Source organism: Gadus chalcogrammus, chromosome 16 (genome assembly GCF_026213295.1).
Source record: "Gadus chalcogrammus isolate NIFS_2021 chromosome 16, NIFS_Gcha_1.0, whole genome shotgun sequence".
NCBI lineage: Eukaryota > Metazoa > Chordata > Actinopteri > Gadiformes > Gadidae > Gadus > Gadus chalcogrammus.
Window position 1 is genome coordinate 30,587,184 of NC_079427.1, and position 23,906 is coordinate 30,611,089.

At 45.0% G+C, this 23,906-nt stretch overlaps 2 protein-coding genes across 2 annotated transcripts in view; one reads left to right on the forward strand and one right to left on the reverse strand.

Moving 5' to 3' along the window:
* dhrs12la (dehydrogenase/reductase 12-like a) overlaps nucleotides 1-4,716 on the forward strand; it is an 8,050-nt gene extending 3,334 nt beyond the window's left edge. Inside the window, exons 5-10 of the mRNA XM_056610730.1 lie at nucleotides 33-114; nucleotides 231-292; nucleotides 807-911; nucleotides 2,129-2,219; nucleotides 2,375-2,521; nucleotides 3,622-4,716. Coding sequence (XP_056466705.1) covers nucleotides 33-114; nucleotides 231-292; nucleotides 807-911; nucleotides 2,129-2,219; nucleotides 2,375-2,521; nucleotides 3,622-3,737 — 603 coding nt within the window. The 3' untranslated portion in view covers nucleotides 3,738-4,716. The remainder of the gene's footprint in view (nucleotides 1-32; nucleotides 115-230; nucleotides 293-806; nucleotides 912-2,128; nucleotides 2,220-2,374; nucleotides 2,522-3,621) is intronic.
* Nucleotides 4,708-23,699, reverse strand: wdfy1 (WD repeat and FYVE domain containing 1). Its single transcript, XM_056610729.1, has 12 exons — nucleotides 23,528-23,699; nucleotides 19,579-19,646; nucleotides 19,106-19,179; nucleotides 18,879-18,933; nucleotides 15,804-15,954; nucleotides 14,904-15,016; nucleotides 12,188-12,314; nucleotides 11,082-11,187; nucleotides 9,970-10,071; nucleotides 9,627-9,757; nucleotides 9,261-9,369; nucleotides 4,708-7,462 (listed from the first exon to the last, which is right to left on the reverse strand). Exons 1-12 carry the CDS (start codon nucleotides 23,662-23,664, stop codon nucleotides 7,403-7,405), a joined length of 1,233 nt encoding a protein of 410 aa, XP_056466704.1. The 5' UTR covers nucleotides 23,665-23,699; the 3' UTR covers nucleotides 4,708-7,402.
* Nucleotides 23,700-23,906: the final 207 nt, after the last annotated feature.

Consider the following 23,906-nt stretch of genomic DNA (forward strand, 5'->3'; position numbering starts at 1 on the left):
GTGTGTGTGTGTGTGTGTGTGTGTGTGTCCAGATCAACAATGCAGGCTGCATAATGAGCCAGAGGGAGGAGAACGCAGAGGGGCTGGAGAAAAGCTTTGCCAGCAATGTCCTGGGTTAGCAGTACACACACACACATGCACACACAAACACATGCATGCACACACACAGAAACACACACACTCGGGTAACGGATGATTGATGAAATAAAGTGTCTTCTGTCTGTGTTTAGGTGTGTACATTCTGACTAAGAGTCTTATTGCTCTACTGGAGAAGAGTGCCGAGCCCAGGGTGGTGAGTGTTCAAACCTATGGCACACACACACGCATACACACACAATAAATGACATGCACACACGCACAAACACACACACACACATGCACACACACATACGTACATGCACACAAGAACACGCAAACCCTTTAATGGAGACATAGTGGGACATTCAAGAGGTGAGGTGAAAGGTCACCGTAACCTTAATAATTCCCTCCCTCCCTGTCCTCTCACACCTTGTGGCACCCTAACACGTGGTCACTGCATGTAGGTCAGCTTATATACAAACTATAGGACATATGTGTAGTAATAGAAGAGAACGGAATACACAGGTATACACACAACGCTTCACACCTTCTATCTTCTATCAAGTTATAGACACTATTCGCTCATTTGGGACGTCGCTTTAACATACATACCACCTTAAGCTCGCCCTATATATTGAAGTTGTTAGCGGTCAATATTTGGCAATTGTAATAGTGGCCACTTTAGAAGCCAAAATTGCTAATGTGTCATAATTCTACCTGCTGCCCAGGTCACAGTCTCTTCAGGGGGCATGCTGGTGCAGAAGCTGAGGACCGGGAACCTGCAGACCGACCGGGGCCGCTACGATGGAGCAATGGTGTACGCCCAGAACAAGGTGAGGGAGAAGCCACTGTTCAGACAGAGCAAGGTGCGGGAGGAGCCACGGTTCAGACAGAGCAAGGTGAGGGAGGAGCCACGGTTCAGACAGAGCAAGGTGAGGGAGGAGCCACGGTTCAGACAGAGCAAGGTGAGGGAGTTACTTACTTCCATGCAATGAGCCGAAAGTATCTCTTGCAGCCATGGTAAGAGCTGTTTGATCTCTAAATGCTAAGGAAAGGTGCTTTAATGCTCCCTTTCTTATCTCCTTCAGCAAAGGATAGACTTGACCATCTGATTGGTCGAAAGGATTACGAAAGGAAAGGCGATAATGCCTTGTTCCTTGCGGCAGGAACATTTAAAACATTTCCTAATCATCACCTTGCTAGGCCTCTGCTGTCTCTTATTTTGAATGGTTTTCTATCCTTACATGGGGGGGGATTTTGATCAGACCAAGCAGCAGCCATGACCGCCTGTTTGTGAGCCAGGCAACGATCAGACACCAACTAAGACTGACCACAACCCTAGTCCTGGGCTTTGAGGCCTGGCCCGGCGCTAGGTGACCTGCCAGCCTTCTGAGGCCACTGGACCAATGGGGATCTCTGTCTCGTAACACAAAGCAGATCATTTGTTGGGCGAGGGCCTTGGGGCGTGTTCATCTCGCTGTTTAGGGAGGTTCTGTTTGACTGTTTGATTCTTTAAAACCTTATTAGGGATCCAATATTAATACTGTTAATTAATTATTTGGCTTTAGTTATAGACTAGTGCGAAGACACCTCCAAATGGGTTGTTTGCTGAACATTGTGTGAGGGGCCATGTGGTATACAGTCTATGGTTCTGACAAGGTGAGTAGATCACTGTTTTAAAGACAGCCTGACAAGGCAGCGCACAAACCTAAAGAGAGAGGCATGATGAATAGTTCTTTGGTGAAGAATTAATGTACAAATCTCTCAGCAAGTCAGTATATATATAACAATGACATTTGTACCTGTTCAAGTAGGAGCTAAATCCCTTTGCCATAGAAACACATACTGTGTACTGACACAAAAATAGACACAAGCCTAAAACACACAAATGGGTCTCCAGGCAACCGGTCTCCAAGAATGAAAACAAGGTCACTAGCTCATACTAGAACGTACAAGAATGTACTTTCATCAAAATGAGACCCATGGAAAATATCTCTGTAATATAAAGATTTGACGTGAGTGCGTGTGTGTGTGCGTGTGTATGTTACAGAGACAGCAGGTGGTCATAACAGAGCAGCTGGCCAAGAACCACCTTAACATCCACTTCTCCGTCATGCACCCCGGCTGGGTGGACACCCCAGGTACCCCCCCCCCCCCACACAAAAACACCTACACACACAATCTCCCACACACACTCTCCCACAAACACTCTCCCCCACAGACACACACACACACACCCAACCACCCAACCACCACGGTTATACAATAGACCGCTCCCAACCCCCTCTCACTCCAGCGCGTGGCCTACGCCCATTGCCAGACCCGGTTCCACAGCTCCATGAGGAGCAGCCTCTGCGGACCCCAGAGCAGGGGGCTGACACCGCTGTGTGGCTGGCCGTCTCCGATGCCGCCGCAACCATGCCCAGCGGACACTTCTACCAAGGTAGGCTGCATGGGGCCTTTCCGACCAATCACAAATACCAATCCTACAGACCAGATGTGACACACCCATAGCATCATGGTGTTACACCTATTAGGATCATCCAATTAGAATCATGGTGTCACCAATCAGACTCATGCTATACACCAATCACACTCCTGATATACACCCATGATAACTGACTTCAAGTGACAGTGGGGTTTTCTTAACCACACAGCGTCCAGTGCATCAGCTCTCTGTTCAGTGCCTACTTGCAGTTGGTATCAACAGAAGACTTGGAACCAAAGCATCAATGAACGAAGCCAGAGCAATACAAGAAAGCATGATAAATCCATTCAAATCAAACGTCGTCCCAGGTTAGCCTGGATGAACTCATCAAGCATGAGGAATTCATCCCCGCCCTGGAAACAGAGATACAGAATAGAGGAATACGGAGATGCTTGGAATGGGGGATAGTTGGCCATTGTGTGTTTGTGGGCTTTGGTGTGTATTTGGGGGTGATTGGCCTTGAGAAGGGGCTGGTTGTTGGCCATTGTCTGTGTGTGTGTGTGTGTGTGTGTGTGTGTGTGTGTGTGTGTGTGTGTGTGTGTGTGTGTGTGTGGTGTGTGTGTGTGTGTGTGTGTGTGTGTGTGTGTGTGGTGTGTGTGTGTGGTGTGTGTGTGTGTGTGTGTGTGTGTGTGTGTGTGTTTGTTGATGGCCTTTGTCCCCAGCAGCTGCAGTGGACAGCTTCGGTGCCAGATAGTGCCGCAGATTACAGTGTCCTCCTACAAACTCCCACAGCACAATGGTTCCACTGACTTAGCGGATCAGGGCCTAGCTCAGCGGAGACGGAGCAAACAAGAGGGCCGCTTCATGGCTCAATGCTTCCCAGCATACATTGTGGACATTCATGGTGGGGAAAGCAATCTTATGGCTCCGTTCGGTCAAGCGGACGGAAACATTTAAGCCGCCCATTGTCCTCACTGGCCGATAGACCCGGGATGTTTTACAGTCGCGATTGAAAACATTATTGCCTTAATTCAAAGCTTAATCCTAAACATCACCACAATGTGGGAGGCAGTCCATGGATGTGTTTAAAGTGTGACCTTTTTGTGTACCCTCAGACCGTAAGATGGTGTCCGCCCACCTGCCTCTGGCCTGGACCCGCAGCTCTTCCCTGGAGGAGCAGAAGTTCATGTCTTCACTGGAGGACTTGGCCAAGAGTCACCAGCCCCACTGAAGCCCCCGCAGACCCTCCTGGATACAGTCACCGTGTTAGGGGGTTCAGGGGCCCACACAGGTGCACTTCAGGACCTTAATCTGTGCATTGGCAACAGAAGCATCAGTAACTTAATGAGCTGCACCTCTTTTCACCTCCACGCTCTAAGGCGTGTTAAAGTGAGCACTAACAACATCTAAGGTTTCCTAACCCAGGGATGTACTCCGGCCAAGTACAAAGACATCAACATTAATCCGATTTTCTTCCGATTCATTTTGCAGCTGAGCTATTATCACAAGGAACACTTTGTCAGGAATTTGGAAAAAAACAAAGCCTTCCCTTTTAATTAACATCCACAATTTAAAAGTTCGCAACATGCAAAATTATTTTGTATTTAACATGTTTGAACTGTTTGTGAAGGTCTTGACATTTATTGATTATTAATTAATTACTACCTGGATACCTTTGAAGCATGTTTTATCAGTGATGCTGCACTTAGTCTTGGTCTTTCTGAACATAAACTATAATGAGAGGGCAAGTTTATCGCACACAGGTGCACAATAAGTCTCGCTCTACTATCACACTCAGTGACTTCAAGAAAGTTGTCAATCAGATGGGAATCTGATGTGACCAAAGTCACACTCTCACCCACACACACGGTGCACATTTGTATCACAGGTCCATCCATGGCCACACACTCAACGTGACATTCTAGTCTCAGCCCACCCGTCATCGCCAACTGTCGTCCTTGTCTGTCTCGTCAAATTTCCTTTTTTTCTCCTTAAGCGCGCTGCTGTTGTGCTTGCTGCTACTGTTGCTTCCTTGCCTGGCTGAGCTCAGACTGAAGATCAAGTGTGCCTGCTTCTCCCCCCCCCCCCCCCCAAGGGCAGCATCACACTGGAAATGTGCAATATTAATGTTTCTTATCCACTAATAAACGTTGAACTTGTTCTGTAAACACATGCTAGATTGAGATAAAATAACAGTGGTGAAAACTCTTTTTTTCTGAGTCTGCTTGGTGAAGAAATGTGGAGAGGATCATTGTTTGTAATGTCTTTATTTAGCATCGTTCAGTTTCTCTCTCCCAGACCCACGGGAGGACAGGGGTGAGCTACATGTCAGTATCATATCGTTCTTAAAAATACTATAATTTGAGATATACAACTGAACATATTGGAAGGATGTCTTATACAAGCGGATACGGGAGAGAGAGCTAAAGAAAGAGAATCCCAGAAATTAGTTTTAGTTCTAACTAAATATGCGACTACATTTTGCAGTGTTGCAAAAACAAAGAGTGGACCTTTTCACTAAGAAGTAGATCATTGATACTCATGCTGCTGGTGAAGTGCTACGGCTGTAACACTAAACCGGAACTAAAGGTTAACTCATATCCAGTCTTTTTCGATGTGATTCATTAGATGTACATTGCATCCACCTCCCCTTTCGCGTGTCCTATATCCCCCTCACAGACGGAGGGGTTGAGCAGAAAGTACAACACCACCAAGTGATGTCTTCCAAACAGATGTTCTGCCATTGGCTGGATTGAATCTTGATTGTACTGTTGCAACCTCATAACCCTGTAAGGTCCCTGTAGGAGCCCCCTGTAAGAGCCCTACAGATACACTGTAGGGGCCCACTAGGTAACCTCTAGGTACCATCTCTGAGCCCTGTAGGGGCCCTGAAGGGTTGTAGGGGCCTGGAGCAGCCCTGCCAGCAGGAGCAGATGTCAGCCTTAATTCTTAATTCTGGGGCCTCTCAGGGTCTTGGGGTATGGAGATATCCGGCGCCTTCTGGGGACTGTGAGGGCCCCCCGTATAATGCAGTCCCAGGACGTTGTGAGACTGGTAGGCATTTGCTTTCACTAGACCACCGTGTAGTTTGTCACAAACATTTATTTCCCATGCAGATAACCCCGGGGAACATGCAGGAGTGTGTCTTTTTTCTTATGTGTCATAAGAAAAAAGAACAACATTTGGGCACCAGCAGAAACCATCGTAAAAATATATCCAATACCAATATCAATATACATTAAGATCAAAGAACTGGAATGTTTCTACAGATTAGTATTAGGTTAACATTATGTTCCTGCTTTAATCAGCCAATATTCAGGATAGAGTTAAGGAAGTCTACACTGTTACCATGTTGGCCACACCTAACCAACAGAGAATGCTACAACCACCATGCCCAGTTCAATCAGTCCAACTCATCCACCATGCCAAGTTCAACTCATCCTCCACGGTCATGAAGAAAAAAAACACCAAATCACCATCAGTTTTCTTTTAAACCACAATTTGTGCAATTGAGTGCAGTGCAGTTAGGAGAGGAGACCAGGACACCAAATAAATAGAGGAAACATAAAATAGTGTTGAATGAAAAGAACAAATACGCTGCAAGCAATACAAACATGAGTGGGTTCAGAGGGTCTCAGTGAACATGGATCATCAGCAGATCCCTAAAGATCTAAGGATGTTCATGTGTTTCCTAAATAAGGCAACCGAGGAAGTGAGCTCTGAAAAACACACCGCTAGTACTCTGGTATACACCTAGTTTAAGTACCTGTTGAGGGCCTTAAACACACCGCTAGTGCCGGGGTGTACAGCTAGTTTAAGTACCTGTTGAGGGCCTTAAACACACCGCTAGTGACGGGGTGTACAGCTAGTTTAAGTACCTGTTGAGGACCCTAAGGGGGAGACCCCTCTTCTCCCTTAACAAATCAAAGTTCAGTCTCAAAACAAAGGCGTTCGAGTCTCCTCTATACCACCGCTACTGTTATACAGCATCCATCTGTAGGGGCGTCACCTGAAGAGCTCTTTTGAGCTCTCCAAACATCTCAGAGGCTACTCCAAGGTCAGGTTGCTTTAGAAGGTCCAGTAGCTAACCAAACCCTAACCTCCACCATGGGACCTCCTGAGAGTCGAGTAAGGCAGACTAGTGGGGGGACGACGACAAGGAACTCATGGGCAGATTGAAAGATTAACAAGTTGACACACACACACACACACACACACACACACACACACACACACACACACACACACACACACACACACACACACACACACACACACACACACACACACACACACACACACACACCTGGAATGCAGTAAGCAGGCCCTTGTGACGCTGAGAATGAGACGCATTGATTTGACTTTGGATGAAATGAGACAATTAGAAATAGGCTGTGCATACCATGACTAATACAAATATAACTTCCCAAAGGTTAGGGACCCAATCATGACAAGAGGGAGTGCAAACATGTACAGCCACACATGCATTGTGCTTGAGATAATTATATGCCTTAAATAACAATAATTTTACACAAACATTTAAAAAGGGGATCGAAATGATTTGTTGATGGCAAATTCAATACAAGGTATCAGCTCTGATCCTTAGCACAAAGGAACATTTGCACACACACACACACACACACACACACACACACACACACACACACACACACACACACACACACACACACACACACACACACACACACACACACACACACACACACACACACACACACACAGTAAGCCCAGTGGTGGATAAGGGAGTTTAGGCATACAGCGGGTGAAAAACATCAATGTGTTTCCATGAGAACTGCATCCACCCCCCCACCTCAGCACAGAAGTGGGCGGAGACTAGGGGGGGTAGGGGTTCTTGTTGAAGGGTGGCGCCGGCGTTCAGCGTGCAGAGAAAACTGTTGCTAGGCTACAGCCCACCACCTGCGTCATGTCCCAGATCTGAGGAGAGAAGGACACGTCATGACAGCCCGCTGAAGCCACCACATCCCACCAGCCGTCCACCAGTGTTCAGTGGGGTCCACACTATGACCAGACCTCAGTCATTGGCATCTATGACATTCGTCTGTTTCGGATCAAAGCAGGAGTGTCCGCAGGAAAGTGGGTCAATAGGTAGACAGACGGGTGAGTCATTGATCCCGGATTATGGATATATTTGTAGCTAGCCGTCGGGATGTAACGAAAATTTCAACAAATATATACATATATATTTGCACACACACACACACACCCACACCCACACCCACACACACACAGGGTCGCTGTACATGTAGAGATAGGTCAGAGGTAACAGCCTATTTATGTTTCTCCTCTTACTGCACCCATCGTGGCAAACTACCATCATAGACCTATGATTATCACTATCTGTTATATGTATCATCCATCGTGGTGAACTACCATCATAGACCTACAATTATCTGTTATATGTAGGGGTGTAACGGTACACAAAAGTCACGGTTCGGTACGTACCTCGGTTTTTAAGTCACGGTACGGTATGGTTAATAGTCAAGGGGAAAATTAAGAAAAACTGCTTGTTTCTCAACAACGGAGAATGGCCGTAGATAAGCAGGAATGAAAACACAAATAAACTTAGTTAGGGCATTTGCATTTCTGAATTCCCAGACAGGGGTTGTTGAAATAGTGTTGTGTTCTTTTTGGCACAGCAACGGTGACACTTTTCAAATGCGTGTGCATGTTAAAGTGCTCTACGTAGACATGGAGAAATCCTCTCCATAGCCGGAGAGCATGTCGGAGACCCTCTCCGTAGCTTACGTGCGCATCCAATATTTTTTAACTATCCGTCGACGCCATGGACCTATTGGTCGACGCAACGGAGACGGCAAGGGCTGTGATCAGTCCTCTAACAAAATAATTTCCTGAATCACTTCTCCGGTTTGACTTTGCACCTTAATTACTTTGTACATTGTTTACTTTGCACCTTAAGGACCAATGAAACACCAAATAAGATTTGAAAAGCTTTGGAAGTTTATTTACAACACAGTGCTTTCATGGTTTGTAGTCAACATAAAAGGTAGATCGAGCGGCGAATTGCATTGCGTATCCGACATCCCGACGGAGAGCTGCTGAGGGGTCTCCGTAGTTACGGAGTCGGATTACGGTCCGGGTGGAACTCCGACTTCAAGTTTTAAAATCCACATCGCAAAACAAGCCTTTACTTTCGCCATATTATGTACGCCACATTTACTAGCCGCGGTACACCTCTGTAACCGCATCGAAGTGCCTGTAACGTGACGGTTCGGTACAAATACGTGTACCGTTACACCCCTAGTTAAATGTATTGATCATCCATAGTGCTAAACTACCATCACCGATCTTTAATTATCACGATCTGTTCTATGAATTGATCATCCATTGTGGTAAACTACCATCATAGACCTATGATTATCACTATCTGTTGCATGTATTGATCAACCATAGCGGTAAACTACCATCATAGACCTATAATAAATGTGTATCTTGTAAATTGTATATATAATTGTCTGTAGTTTTAACAAATCATAATCAACATTTGACACATTTGCTCCCCAATAGGCATGGCCTTACTGTCAATGTTTCAAATGATGATCCATGTTCCATTGGTTTGGATACAGCCTATCTGATATGGCTTAAGGTGCTAGATCCTATTCTACTTCCAGTGTTACACCACATCACTGAATGTAGTAAGCAATCTGTGATGAGAAATTAAGCTATATATAAAGAGACAGAGAGGGATGCAGACCTTGACGATGCGATCACTGCCACAGGTGACCATCAGGCCTCTGGAAGGATCTATGTCCATGTGGGCGATGTTGTGCTTCCCCTCGTGGAAGGTAGCCAGCGCTGTCCGACTACAGACAGACACAGACACAGACACACAAACACACAGTAGTTTCCAGGTTAAGTGAGTTAGAGGGAAAGCAGGATTACAGTAAGGGGTACATCCCAGTACGACGGATCCAATAACACATTTAGGTATCCAATAAGGGCCACACCGTAACTACTGCTACATAAAAAACCTGATATAAACATTAACATAATTATCTTATTACATTTTTTATTTAATTACACTATCGACGGACAGACACAGATCTTCTACCATACTCACTCTTCTTCTTTGATGGTGTCAAAGCAGCTGTCACACACCCGCACCTGGAACTCAAAGCCCATGAGGGGGAAGGTGGAGCGCTTGGAGCTGCACTTGGCACACACGGCCTGGCCGCACTTCCTGCAGTGGTGCTGGGGACAGGAAGTGTCAGGGTGACGTACATTGCTCACGAGGTGGCCAGGTGTGTGTGTGTGTGTGTGTGTGTGTGTGTGTGTGTGTGTGTGTGTGTGTGTGTGTGTGTGTGTGTGTGTGTGTGTGTGTGTGTGTGTGTGTGTGTGTGTGTGTGTGTGTGTGTGTGTGTGTGTGTGTGTGTGTGTGTGTGTGTGTGTGTGTGTGTGTGTACCTGTCTGAGGCCGATGGTCCTGCTGTCCCACATCTGCTTGATGTTCCAGAAGAAGGGCTGCTCACACTTCTGACAGGAGTCGCTGTCCAGCCACTGAGGAGCCTGCAGACACACAGAGGACCCCAGCTCTAGACAGCTCTGTCTCAGTCAGAGGACCCCAGCTCTAGAGACAGCTCTGTCTCAGTCAGAGGACCCCAGCTCTAGAGACAGCTCTGTCTCAGTCAGAGGACTCCAGCTCTGTCTCAGTCAGAGGACCCCAGCTCTAGAGACAGCTCTGTCTCAGTCAGAGGACTCCAGCTCTGTCTCAGTCAGAGGACCCCAGCTCTAGAGACAGCTCTGTCTCAGTCAGAGGACCCCAGCTCTAGAGACAGCTCTGTCTCAGTCAGAGGACTCCAGCTCTGTCTCAGTCAGAGGACCCCAGCTCTGTCTCAGTCAGAGGACCCCAGCTCTAGAGACAGCTCTGTCTCAGTCAGAGGACTCCAGCTCTGTCTCAGTCAGAGGACCCCAGCTCTAGAGCCAGCTCTGTCTCAGTCAGAGGACTCCAGCTCTAGAGACAGCTCTGTCTCAGTCAAAGGACCCCAGCTCTAGAGACAGCTCTGTCTCAGTCAGAGGACTCCAGCTCTAGAGACAGCTCTGTCTCAGTCTGAGGACCCCAGCTCTAGAGACAGCTCTGTCTCAGTCAGAGGACTCCAGCTCTGTCTCAGTCAGAGGACCCCAGCTCTAGAGACAGCTCTGTCTCAGTCAGAGGACCCCAGCTCTGTCTCAGTCAGAGGACCCCAGCTCTAGAGACAGCTCTGTCTCAGTCGGTAAACCTCAGATTCTCTCATCCATCACACGCTGGTGCAGTATAATTAAGACTATGAACCAGTGAACTTCTCCTCACACGCTGGTGCAGAATAATAAAGATTATGAACTAGTGAACCACTCATCACATGCTGGTGCAGTATAAAGATTATGAACTAGTGAACCTCTCATCACACGCTAGTGAGGAATATTAAAGACTATGAACCAGTGAACCTCTCCCCACATGCTGGTGCAGTATAAAGACTATGAACTAGTGAACCTCTCATCACACAGTGGTGCAGTATAATAAAGACTATGAACTAGTTAACCTCTTCCCGCTGCGTGTCCATGTTCCACACGGTGATGCCTCCGTCCACAGAGCAGGTCAGCAGCTGTCTGGTCAGCTGTAGGTAGCGCACCGCCTGCACCCGCTCGCTGGGCAGCCCAGAAACAAATGAACAGAGAACCAGGGGAGAGAGAGAGAGAGAGAGAGAGAGAGAGAGAGAGAGACTAATGAGTTGTGTGATAGATTACCAATATTCATGACTTCAAAAGACACAACCCCTAAATATTGATTATAGGTCAATATTTTATTTAGTTGATGGAGCGAGAAAAAACTGTTTGCAATGATTTTGATATTAGACTCGTATTAGGAATACCAAATGAATAACCTCTTTTGGATTATGTCCCACAAAGTAAGCTGATTTAACACTTCGGACTGTGGCATTTGACAAACACACGTTTTAAATAAAAGTCTCCATTATTAATTTTGATATGGTTGTCATGAGAGGACCTCATTAAATCCTACTTTAACTTCAAAGCCGGGACTTTATCACCATCAGAAACCTCATGCAGCCTCTGTGATAGAGACTATATTGAATACAACAATAGAATAATACAATAGCAAAAGTGTTGTCTTGTATGAGATAATTGGAATGATATCATTATATTGGCCTGATCTTAGAGGATTGGTGTGTGGATGTCGGTGTCCTTTGGGAAACTGTACTTCGTAAACGTTTCCTTTTAATTGTATTTCTCCTTCTTTCATTCGACCAACTAGGGACCCCCAGGGAGCTTGGGAGTGACAGGCCTGGTGAGCACCAGGGAGGGGGGCGGGAGACACCCGCTCTAGTACCGGCTGATGAAATATGTATGGGGAGATCAGGGGATTGTTAGAGACACAGCCCATGGTGGGACTGCTGGAACTGACACTACTGAGACGTGTTGCTGAAAGAGGTAGACAGAGTGAGATGGAGTGAGAGTTAAAGAGATAGAAAACACTTGGGTAGGTGGGTCTCCCTCTATAAGCAGAACTCAGACTCAGAACTACACACTGCACCTAGCAACCTTAACTCATGAACCTGACCACGGCCCCCTGTCAGAGCGCTGCCTGTGTGTGCTCTTGGGTGTGTAAGAAGTGTGCGTGTGCACCTACTGGTGTCCCTGGAGCAGCAGGGTGCGGCCCTTGCGCCCGCCGATGTCCCACATGATGACGCTGTGGTCGGAGGCCCCTGAGAAGAGCAGCTTCTGCACCGGGTCCCACCACAGGGCCCCGATACTGCCTGGAGGAGGGGGCGGGGTGGAGGGAGGACTGATTGGTCAGATTTAAGGGCTGCTGTTTAGTGTCATGTGATGCCACACCTCGGCTATTGGTGAATGACCTGTGCTATGAGAGTATTCCCGGGAGTTGACGGTGCCCAAATCAGACTTGAGACTGCGCCCAGCAGGGCGTCTCTCTCTGATTGGCTTGGGAACCCTCCTGCCCATCACAGGCGTGTGAAGTAACTTTTTTTTTCTTTAAATGGTGCCATTTTCTGCTTCCTCTATTGCCTCTCTTGGCTCCTACCGTATATTTAAAGATGTTTTCTATGTATATGATGAGTGTTTGAGCGATGTGATGATGACGGAGTGAGCGTGGCGAGCGGCCTGGAGGAGCAGTTATTTGGCGCCAGCCAGTGGCAGCAGGGAGCGCTGCGTCACATGGCTGGCCCAGTGTTTTGATCACAGGACAAGCTCAGATATATACCACTAAAATCTTTATGCACACACACACACACACACACACACACACACACACACACGCCATTCCCATGTCAAGGGGCTTGTGTTGATAGCCAGGACGTAAATAGTTATTTAGATCAATAAAGTGGCTGAGCTGGCAGTCAGGGCGTGCATGTGCGTGTGCGTACGCTTAGTGTTAAGGGAAGAAAAGGGGAATCGTTGAGTCATCACACGTTTCATCTGGCCTCACATTGCTAAACGTCTGTTGTGTGTGCGATCAATCAAAGAAAAGTTAGGAAAATAAACCGACAAATGTAATGCAATCCCCATTAAGATGGCCCTCGTGTCCATGTGTGTGTGTGTGTGTGTGTGTGTGTGAGTGTGGATTAGGGCCAATTGGGGCTAGCCTGGAGCTGTAAGCCTGATTGCTGCTGCAAGCACTCTGAATTCTCATGAGGCGTCAAGGGAAGGAGTAACAGCCAACTCCTAGGCCCCGTCCACACGGGCGAAAACGATCCGTTTTAGTTTAATGCGGTTCAGGAATATCTCCGTAAAGACGGATCCATTGCGAAACCGCATCGAGCTGTAGAAACACTGTAGTAAATATTCAAGGCACTGGGTCTCCACAAAAAAAGTGGAGCGCATCAAGCCTGCGCGCATCAAGCCTGCGCTCTGTATAGAGGGATCAGTCTACAACACTCCCCACTCTTCTCGCATGTCGTTGGCAGAAAGAGACGAGACCGACAACAACCGCAATCATATCTTGCTGTGCGCTTGGTTGAACAAACCCTTTTAAGACTGATTATCCGATTTATTCTACTTCTTGCTTGCCACCATAATAAAACAATTCAAATACTTTAATAATTATGCTTTTTCTTATTCGTATTGCATGCTTATTAAATGTATACTCGTTTGAGTTTACCTCCCTCAAAAAGTAGTCCCCTTTAATTACGATCGTGTTTTTGACACCTCGAAGGCCATTATCCCGCTTATACCATGGTCACTTGCCAAAGAAAGGAAATGAAGATCATTCATTTATATTTTCATGCATTTTACAATCCAAATACAAAGTTTTTCACATAAGTACGACGGACCGTAGCTACGACTTGGCAACGGGAGGTATTCTAGTCCGCTGAGCTATGAGCAAGAGACAGCGCTCGTTTTGAAGAATAATCACCGGCCATTTGTTTAAAAGGGAAACGCGACGGTCTATACTTTCAACATAAAGTAAGTGTACATATTTATAATTCAAAATTCGTCCCAGCCTTTATACCACAGATACTCTAGGGTCTATAGCATATAACCGCGTTGTCTGATTACAGTTTAATTAATTTTTCACAACTTACCAGCTCTCGTTTTGAAGAATAAACACTGCGCCATTCGTTTCAATGGTAATCGCGACGGCCTATATACTCTATACTTTCAACATAAAGTGTACATATTTATAATTCGAAATTCGTCCCAGCCTTTATACAACAGATACTATAGGGTCTATAGCATATAACCGCCTTTTCTGATTACAGTTTAATGTAACAGTAAGCTGACAAAATCGCTAAATAACACTGCAACTGCAAATTAACCACACAGAGATAACCATGGCAACCGGTCAAACAAATTTTCTTTTTGCCATCTTTCTGCGCGCGCATCCGCTGTGTTGATAAACAAATAATCCCCCTAGGCAAACATCCAGTCACAAGGAGATTCAATCTTTTAAATTGAGCAGAAATACTTTTTAATGTACAGTTAGTAATTAAATTTATCAAGGGGCTGTATTTAAAGCTACAAAAATAATACAATTAAAAATAATAATAGTAATAATTCAACGCAACTCTGACGTCCCACAGCTGGTGGGGGGCTAATGACGTAATCGTTTGTGTTTTCAGGCGTCCCCATGAATCCTAAAACGAAACCGCATAGGTCCGGATATATTTGAAACCACCCTGGGACATGGTTTTAGAAAAGTGTGGTTTCGGTCACCGGATCCGCTGGATCCGTCTGGACGGTCGGCCGAAACGCACAAGACTTTTGCGGTTTCACAAAAAAATCTGCTCCGTGTGGACGGGGCCCTAGTCTACAGATTTATCTCCTGGTGCCATCTCCTTCCTATATGGCTGCAGCTGGGGGGCACGTGGGCGTGGGTGGGGGCTCACCTTCATGGCCCTTGAGGGTAGTGATGATGGAGTACGTCTGTCTCTCCAGCTTCAGCAGGGTGATCTGACCCGAGTAGTCGCCCACAAAAGCGTGCTGTGTCTCCTGATCGTATCTGACGGGCTGGGTTAAGGTCTCACACACTACCACACACAAACACACACGCACACATTAGAGGGGGGTAAAACATTATTTGAAATAAATACAGTTATGCAAAACTAACCTCAAATAATAGATGTTCTCCAAACTGGTTTAACCGATAATGTGACACAAGAAGTGGATTTTAGTGTTTGTTTTGCAGTGTATGAACAAAGAGCGTTATACACATGGACATGAGTGTGGTGGGTACACTCACACGAATGATTCAACGGTAGAACGCGATACAAAGACGAGCCGTTTGGTTAACAATACAGCACGATATATTTCTAACGATGAATACAAAATACCTGTGAAACGGTAAAGTGCTGGATTTCGGTCTTTATTCATGGTCCAAACTGAGTTTTTCAGTTACTTTTCTGTGTTAGTAAAGTTCTGTTCAAGTTTCTTCATTCATGTGTTGAGCGCCACCTCGAGGAGCAGGGAAATCTGGTTGAAGCGCCTTGTTTTATTAATTTAAATATCTATATTTTGGGCATGCTAGAGTTGCTGCCCCGGCGACCCAACCCCGGATAAGCGGTTTGAAGATGAGGATAAGGATTTTGGGGCAATATTTATTGTCTAACTCTTCAGGAATAGAGCATAAAAATCCAAAATTAATTCTTCTAAATATTAATAATAATTTAAATCAAAAAATATATCGATATTTGGGTCCAGTGCATCGATTCTCGTATCACACGAGGAAGGGTGACGATATGTTGCCGTATCCCGCCCCTAGTCAATATAAAGTTGAAGCAAAAGGATACTGGAGGCAGGAGGCCCAGGAGCTGAAGTAGTGTCTGCCCAGCATGCTGCCGCTCTCGGTGCACATCCAGCTCACGCTCTTGTCCTGGCCGGTGCTCACCACCCACTCACTCTCCAGTGAGAACACCATATCCGACACGCGGTTCTGATGGGCTGAACCGAAACACACATCAGGACAATCAAACACCAGACAACACTGACTTAGATGTGAGTCCCATCTCTTTTGTTGAATGAGACCAATGCTAACTCTGGAGACCAATTACTTATTGTTACTTACTACTTCAGTTTAAGTTCCTCTTATAATTACTTACTCTATTTTATTTTATTATTACTATTCAGGTGAGTGCTGCATGTAGCGCTCAACTATTGTTCTTAAGTTTCTTTCTTTCTTTCTTATTCTCTACAAACTTTGGGACCTATCTCCTTCCTCAATTTTTCATCTAGACTCCATTCCAATTTTTAAATGTTCATATTAGCTTGGAATCGCACACTTTCAGATTTCTAAAATATTTTATACTTTTGAAGATATTAAAATACTATTTTTTAGGGTGCATTCACACTAGGCCATCTGGCCGTGGCCGTGGCCGTTTTCACACCCAACAATGCTCAAATCTGCCAGTGTGAGTGTGGCCAGGCTTGCCAGGCCAATTTGGCCACTTGGGAGATGTGTGCTGCTACGGTACGGCCCGCCACAGTACAGATGCTAATGAGCCAACACACGCACAGGCACGGCTACGCAACCAGAGCTGGATGACGTATAGTCAATGCGACGACCATGGACATAATATAGGCGACGAGCCTTCTTTCCCATTAAACTGTAAACATGGCTTCAAGCGGTTCAACTGTTGGTTCATGTTGGTCCCATAGAGAAGTCGAGTGTCTGTTAGCCATTTGGGCATTTCGGCTCCAAATAAGCAACAGACTCAGCGAAGTGCGAACTGTGTTCTCTGTGTTGTTGTCCATTGTTGTTGAAACTCTGACTGGCGGCAGACTTTATTATGGTCCATGCAGCGGACCCTTGGTGATGACGTGTTACGAAGTGATGACGTATGTACAAGAGCCTACCGTGGCCAGGCCACAGTTGCGATGGCCAACGGCCACGGCCAGATGGCCTAGTGTGAGTGCAGGCCAGAGAACAATGGGACCAGTTGAGCACGGTTAGGTGTGAAAACGGCCAGATGGAGTAGTGTGAGTGCACCCTTACAATGGAAGTCATTCTGACACTTAATACTTCGTAACTTTGTCAATATTTTATCGTTCAAAGGTTTAACAAATCAACACACTTGTACCTTCAATAATGAAGAAAACTGAATTTTGATTACCTTTATACTTTTTTCAAAATAACAGTACAAGTTCCATGTCGGCTTGTTTTCAGTTGGTCTCCTTGATTTACGCTCGCTCAATTGGATTACTTCTTACAACATATGCAATTTTGGCTGGTTTAAAAAAAAATATGGCGGGATTATTACAATTCTTTCTACAAACATCAATCAATACCATAAGGCATATCGTTTGTGCAGCTAGTACCACTATTACTTCAGCTGCTACTACTACTTCAGCAACTACTACTACATCTACTTCATTTACTACCACTACCAGCGAGTACCACTACTACTTCTATCTTCCAGCTTTGACAGTATTACAGTATTACAGTTTAGCTTCCAGCTTTTGTAATAACAATGTACTTTGCTTCTTCAGATAATGCAAGTCAGTTTTCCATTTCAGTTCATTTACAGTTGACCTTTCAGATTTTTCAGCAGTGCAGGGCAATACATTTGACCTTTCAGATTCTTCAGTTCAATTCCATTTAAATTTCTCTAATTTCTTGATCTTGTATTGTCGTTGATATGTGGCTGTTGAGGAACCAAGCAGGGTGCGTTCACACCAAGACACATTTGTCGCCTGTTCGCGTTGTCGCCCAAGTTTTGTCGCCCGACAAATCGTAAACTGTCGCTATGCAAGTTTTGTCAGGCGGATTTGCTGCAGTTCACCCTGGACTGCACTGCAGGGAATGGTTGGCCGGTTGAACGCTGATTTGCTGTTACCTTACACATGTCACTCAGTGGCCACGTTGTTGAACGCTGATTGGCTGTCATCGCTGGAATGTCGCCGCAAAGTTGAAATATTTAAACTCGAGCGAATTTGTCGCGCTACGATCCTCGTGAACGCGCTCGCCTGTGCAGGGCGAAAGTGTGGCGCAACAAATCAAAACTTGTCACCGATATTCTCTAGCGAATAATTTGCCCGATTCGCGTATCTACGTTCACTTTGTATGGGATCATGCTGCCCTTCGCGTTTGGTGTGAACGCACCTTAAGAATTGTACTTTTGCAAACTTGTACAATAAGATGCATTAAAATAATTCTGATTCTGATGTTAACTAGAGTTGACGAACAAGCCGTTCCCTTAGAGGTAAAAACATTCAGGAGGATACCTCCATCCACGAAGCAACCCCCTTCTCCCTGCTAGGAGCTGAGATCCGCTTCTGCATGAAAGTAACTGACCTCACTTCACAAACACTTTGTTTCTAGCTATGTTTTTGTTTTATCTCTATTTTTATTTTCACTTCCTCTATGTCTCTGCTACTGTTTCACAGCAAATAGGAAAACATATCTTAAGAGTAGCACTCGCATTACATAGACCACAGAAGATGTGCGGGATACTATTTCTGGAGATGTCTCACCATTTCCAAGTTCTAGAATTCTAAATTGACAAGGAGAAGTACTTTTCCCAATAAAACTAGTCGAGACAAATATATTCCCCCCTTTAAGTATTACAATTGGAATATCTGGCAACCAGAAAAGGCTGGGTGAATATAAATATATTCCTCTCCTATTATATAAATAGTACCCTGTGTGCACGGGGAAGGGAGTGTGTGTGATTCCTGAGAGAGTTGCCTAACAGAGAGAACTGATGGGCCATTTGCCCAGTGCATGCTGGGAAACCACACCAGATCATTTTTTACCAGACTAGAAAGGGCTTTTCCTCTTGACTACATAACCAAAGAGGGCAACATCTTCTGTATCTATCCGCACGTCTCTCAGTGAACCACACACATACTCATGGAGGAGGCCTCACCTGGATACGTCTTCACGTGGTTCATCTTGTTGAAGTCCTCAGATATGAGAAACTCCTAAGGAAGAGGACAGAGTCTCAGTTAAGCCTGCTCTGCTCTGCTCTGACACGCTGACATTTATAGGCAGCCAAAAAGTAACAATGGGCCTCTTTAAAACTAAAATAACCATTTAGACTGGCTTTACTTTTCCAAACAAGGCTATTTATGAGAGCCTGTAATGGGCACTCACCACAATGGCTCCGTTGTCTTGGCCAATGAAGATGCGCCGACTGTCATGGTGGTACGACATGCAAGAGCATGGAGCTATCAAAGTCACAAAAGCAAACAACGTTTTATACACAACCCTGTTCCCCTGCATACATTTAGCCCTAAAAGTATTCCACAATATATGCCTGAGTCAGTTAAGCTGCATATTTCCGACATAAATAATGCATGCAGGCAGATTTGCTTAACTTTGATAGAAACAGAAGTGCTGTTTCGACTGACATGGGGTTTGGTTGGGTGAAGAAAAGAGGAGGATTCTTCAGTTACACTTTTGGGGCAGTCTGTCTGTCTTAATAACACGGCCTGGGTGATTGATTGACAGTCATCACCTGTTAATGTTCTATAGATTCTAGAGATAACGTTGTTCATGAATGTTGATGTATTAACAGCTTATTGATGTTTATAATGCTGTCATATATCAACTCGGACCGTACTTACAGGACACGGTGTGGTAGATGCTGGGCCAGAACTGCCCGCTGTCCCGCTTCAGCCATACTCGGATGGTTCTGCAACAACGCAAACCATTTGCATCTATTAAATCTATCCAAGTATTACTGATAATGTGAGCTACTATACGTTCACTTTGGAGGAGTAATCATCAGGATGTAAGTTGGCCGAAGATAACATTCATTAGTGATCAAATAGTGTCAAAATAGCACTTCCCCTAATTAACCTCCATTCTGAATTAACGGGCTGGTTGCATAATAGAAAAAAGATACATAACAAAGAAAACCAAGTTAACCACTTTGATCAACACAGAATATAGATTGCATACATCAGATATTGCTATACCATAAAGGATGTAGCTACATACACAAATATGCAAATCACATAGTGAAACAATTAAGTTGCGGTTATTCTATTGGACTTTGTGGTAGTTTGATAAAGCTTTGACACACCATGTTGGCACCACCGGCCGGCCTGATGAATGGACTCTGTCTAGGGACTCCTGTTTCACGTCGTTGATTTAGCGCAGAGGTTATCCACTCATTGGTCTAACTAACGCCAGCCCGCTACCAATAGGACCGTCTAACTTACACTAATATAAATGGGAATTGCATTAATGGAGAGGAACCACACCAAGTGAGAACAAGTCATTGATCTGCACATGATTGAAAGCTGCTTCCCCATCATAAGGTGCCGGACACCGAGGTTCCCGACTGATGGGGAAGCCCTGCGCCTTATGATGGCGAAGCAGGGTCCTCATACGTACTGGATTGGCAGACTTTAACATAGTGTGCCCTTGGTCTTTGCGTTAAAGGGGTCTGCAGACGGGATGGCCAGATACAATGACAGCACTGGGCTGAGTTGATCTGATCCAATGCTGAATATTAGCAATGATTTCGGACATTTGCACGCGCGCACGCACGCACGCACGCACGCACGCACGCACGCACGCACGCACGCACGCACGCACGCACGCACGCACAGGCACACACACACACACACACACAAGTTACTTCAAAAGAGTAATGCATTATTAATTACTTGTTACTGTTATTTTAAAGTAATCAGTTGCACATTTCGTTTTCAGAAATGTCCAACTCACCGAGTGGTTTGTGGTGTTAGTTGATGTTCCAAATCAATTATCGTAGCGTAATACAGTTTCTGTTGTGTTTTATTTGGCATTTTGTAAATCCATTGATTTCGGTGGGAAGACCCATTGCTCCTTGACCGGAAACGGAAAGGCGGGCTGGTCGCTCCGTTATAGCCTACTATTGATACGGAGAACCGAGCAAAAAGACTACAACCAACTCCCCTGCTGCTGCCGTGATCTTCTCTTCTAGCAGTAAGGAAGGAACATTTGAGCAGATTATTTTCTCCCCTGCGAATCTCGCCGAGTTAAATATTAGTATTTTTTTTTGTAACGCCTTACATTTCCGCGTTAAAGCAAAAAGTAATGCATTACAGTAATGCATTACTTTTGTAACGCGTTCCTCCCAACACTGTGTGCATATATACAGTGTTGGGAGGAACGGCGTTACAAAAGGACGCATTACAAAAGTTATATATATATATATATGTATACAGTGTTGGGAGGACACACAGTAATACACACATATTCTCTCTCTCTCTCTCTCTCTCTCTCTCTCTCTCTCTCTCTCTCTCTCTCTCTCTCTCTCTCTCTCTCTCTCTCTCTCTCTCTCTCTCTCTCTCTCTCTCTCTCTCTCTCTCTCTCTCTCTCTCTCTCTCTCTCTCTCTCTCTCTCTCTCTCTCTCTCTCTCTCATCCAGGATACTATGCATCCTGATAAAGTCACCTAGGCCTTTGGAATTACAATAGCCCCACATCATCACATACCCTTCACAATACCAAGAGATTGGTATGGTTTTATTTCAGTTAGCCTATTAGCTGGTCTGATTTGCATTGAGAAATCATTAGGCTAACTGAAAAGAAACATGCCAATCTCTGGGTATGGTGAAGGTTATGTGATGATGTGGGGCTAATTCCAAAGGCCTAGTCGACTTTATCAGGATGCATGTATCCTGGATCCATACATAAATGGCCTTTAAAAAAAATGTGCCGGCCTCTATGATAATTTAACATAGGGGATCCTATACTTATGCACCCTGTATTTTAATGATGAACATTTATTTACGATACATTTTTCATTTACAAAGAAAATTGGTTGTTTAAAAGGTTGGGTTTTTCCTCATTTGTTTAATGAAGACATTAAGATCAATGGCTTTTTATTCCTCTTTTTAGTAAACTTTAGCATGGGTGCATAAACTTATTCTTACCACTGTATACACACACACACACACACACACACACACACACACACACACACACACACACACACACACACACACACACACACACACACACACACACACACACACACACACACACACACACACACATATATATATATATATATATATATATATATATATATATATATATATATATACACACAAGGGCGTAACCACGCATTCTTTGGGGGGGTCGTGTCCCCCCCAATGTTGAGAAAATACTAACCTGTCCCCCCCAATATACAGCAGGATAAAATGTAAAATATATGTTCTCTTTTTATGAACCCTGTCAATGGATCGGTCTCTTGTTATGCAGTGATATTGCTAGGTACGCGTCCTGAGTCCCTGACGCATTAAAATCTGAAAGGACGCACTAAACTCACTATCCATGAACGGTTGAGTACTCCAGCTCTAACCATATATCATACCACCATCAAGGAGTTTAACACTATTAATTTAATTTAAGAAATAGAATAATAATAAAAAAGAAACACATTTTTTAAACTGGGGAGTCAGGACCCATTGAATTTCTCAGGGACCCACCCAACTCGCCACCTGTGGGTCCCGGGGACTCACTACATTGAAAACCTATCAACATCACTGGTTATGTCTTATTTATTTTCAATTTATTTCCGTTTGTTGAGTGTGTGAATCCCCCCTCCTAATTGTACACTTGTGCGATTTAGTTTGAAACCACCTCGCGACTTTCTGCGTTGTCATGGTTACCCCACACTCTTTTTTCAGTGAGAGCCAAGAAAGTAAAGTTGAGTAATGGAGGATTTGAGGTTACCTAAAAAGCAGAAGAAACTGGACCAACAGCCAAGCATACGCAGTTTTTTTCAGACAGTAAGTAACTTGACAGGCATGCTGAAAGCAGTGGCCAGACAGGGACATGCTCTGGACATGCAGGTGATAAGGTGAGAATTTTGAATATGAGACTAGACAGCCTTACAACATTGTTTATAACCTGGGCCTACATGTCAGCAATACATAAAAGTAGCCTACTTCTAATACAAGCAGAATATATAGACCAAAATGATCACGAAGGTCAGCCACTGTTCTTCTGATAACATAATGACATGTGGTCATGGGTATGTGGTATTTTTCCATTGGAAGCTATCCTTTTTGCTACAGTACTACTGGAAGAGCATAATTGTAATTGGTAGGTGTGTTTAAGGTCAGTAAGCAGCTAACCAAAACAAAGTGTGTGTGTGTGTGTGGGGGGGGGGGGGCGGGGCAGACATTACATTATTACACTATTCCTTTAGATGTGAATTCAAATGGTCAATGTAGTCCTCGAAACTATGTTCTAAATGTCCACATTTTCATATATAGAATTGTAGGCAATGCACTTAACAAATAATAATAAAAAATTGGACCCCCCCAATGTCTAAACCATGGTTACGCCCTTGTATATATATATATATGAGTCTACAGATACTCTTCTCTGAGAAAGCATTGTGATCCATGGCTACCGCTGTGCTGATGCTCAGCAAATAGACGGGTCCGACCCGGGCTAACGCTCCGATCCTGCTACCGAACCGGGATAATTCTCCGGTCGTCGTGCTACCGACCCGGGCTAACGTTTCGGTCCTTGTGCTACCGACCCTCGATAACCCGCGAGGTACTCACCGGTCCTCACTGACCGTGATCACCCCATCCTCCTTGGGGATCAGAACGGCCGCGTTGACCCCGTCTGAGTGCCCCTCGATCTTGTTGAGCAGCACCGGGCGGGAGGTCTGGGGCCTCGAGTGGATCTCCGCCGCCATGTTCGCTCTACTGTGGATCAGCTGACCGCTGCTCAGAGGCTGTCAGGATTACCGTAATGACAAGACTACACTCAGGATTACCGTAATGACCAGAGTCAGGCTGAAGCCTACGACAATCAGGGGCCTATCCTGAGCTGCAGTATTTAATATATAGGCCTATATAAGGGCTGTCTAAATTAACGCCGTAATTTAGATTAATTAATCACAGAAAAATAACGCCGATTAATCGCGCTTCTATAGTG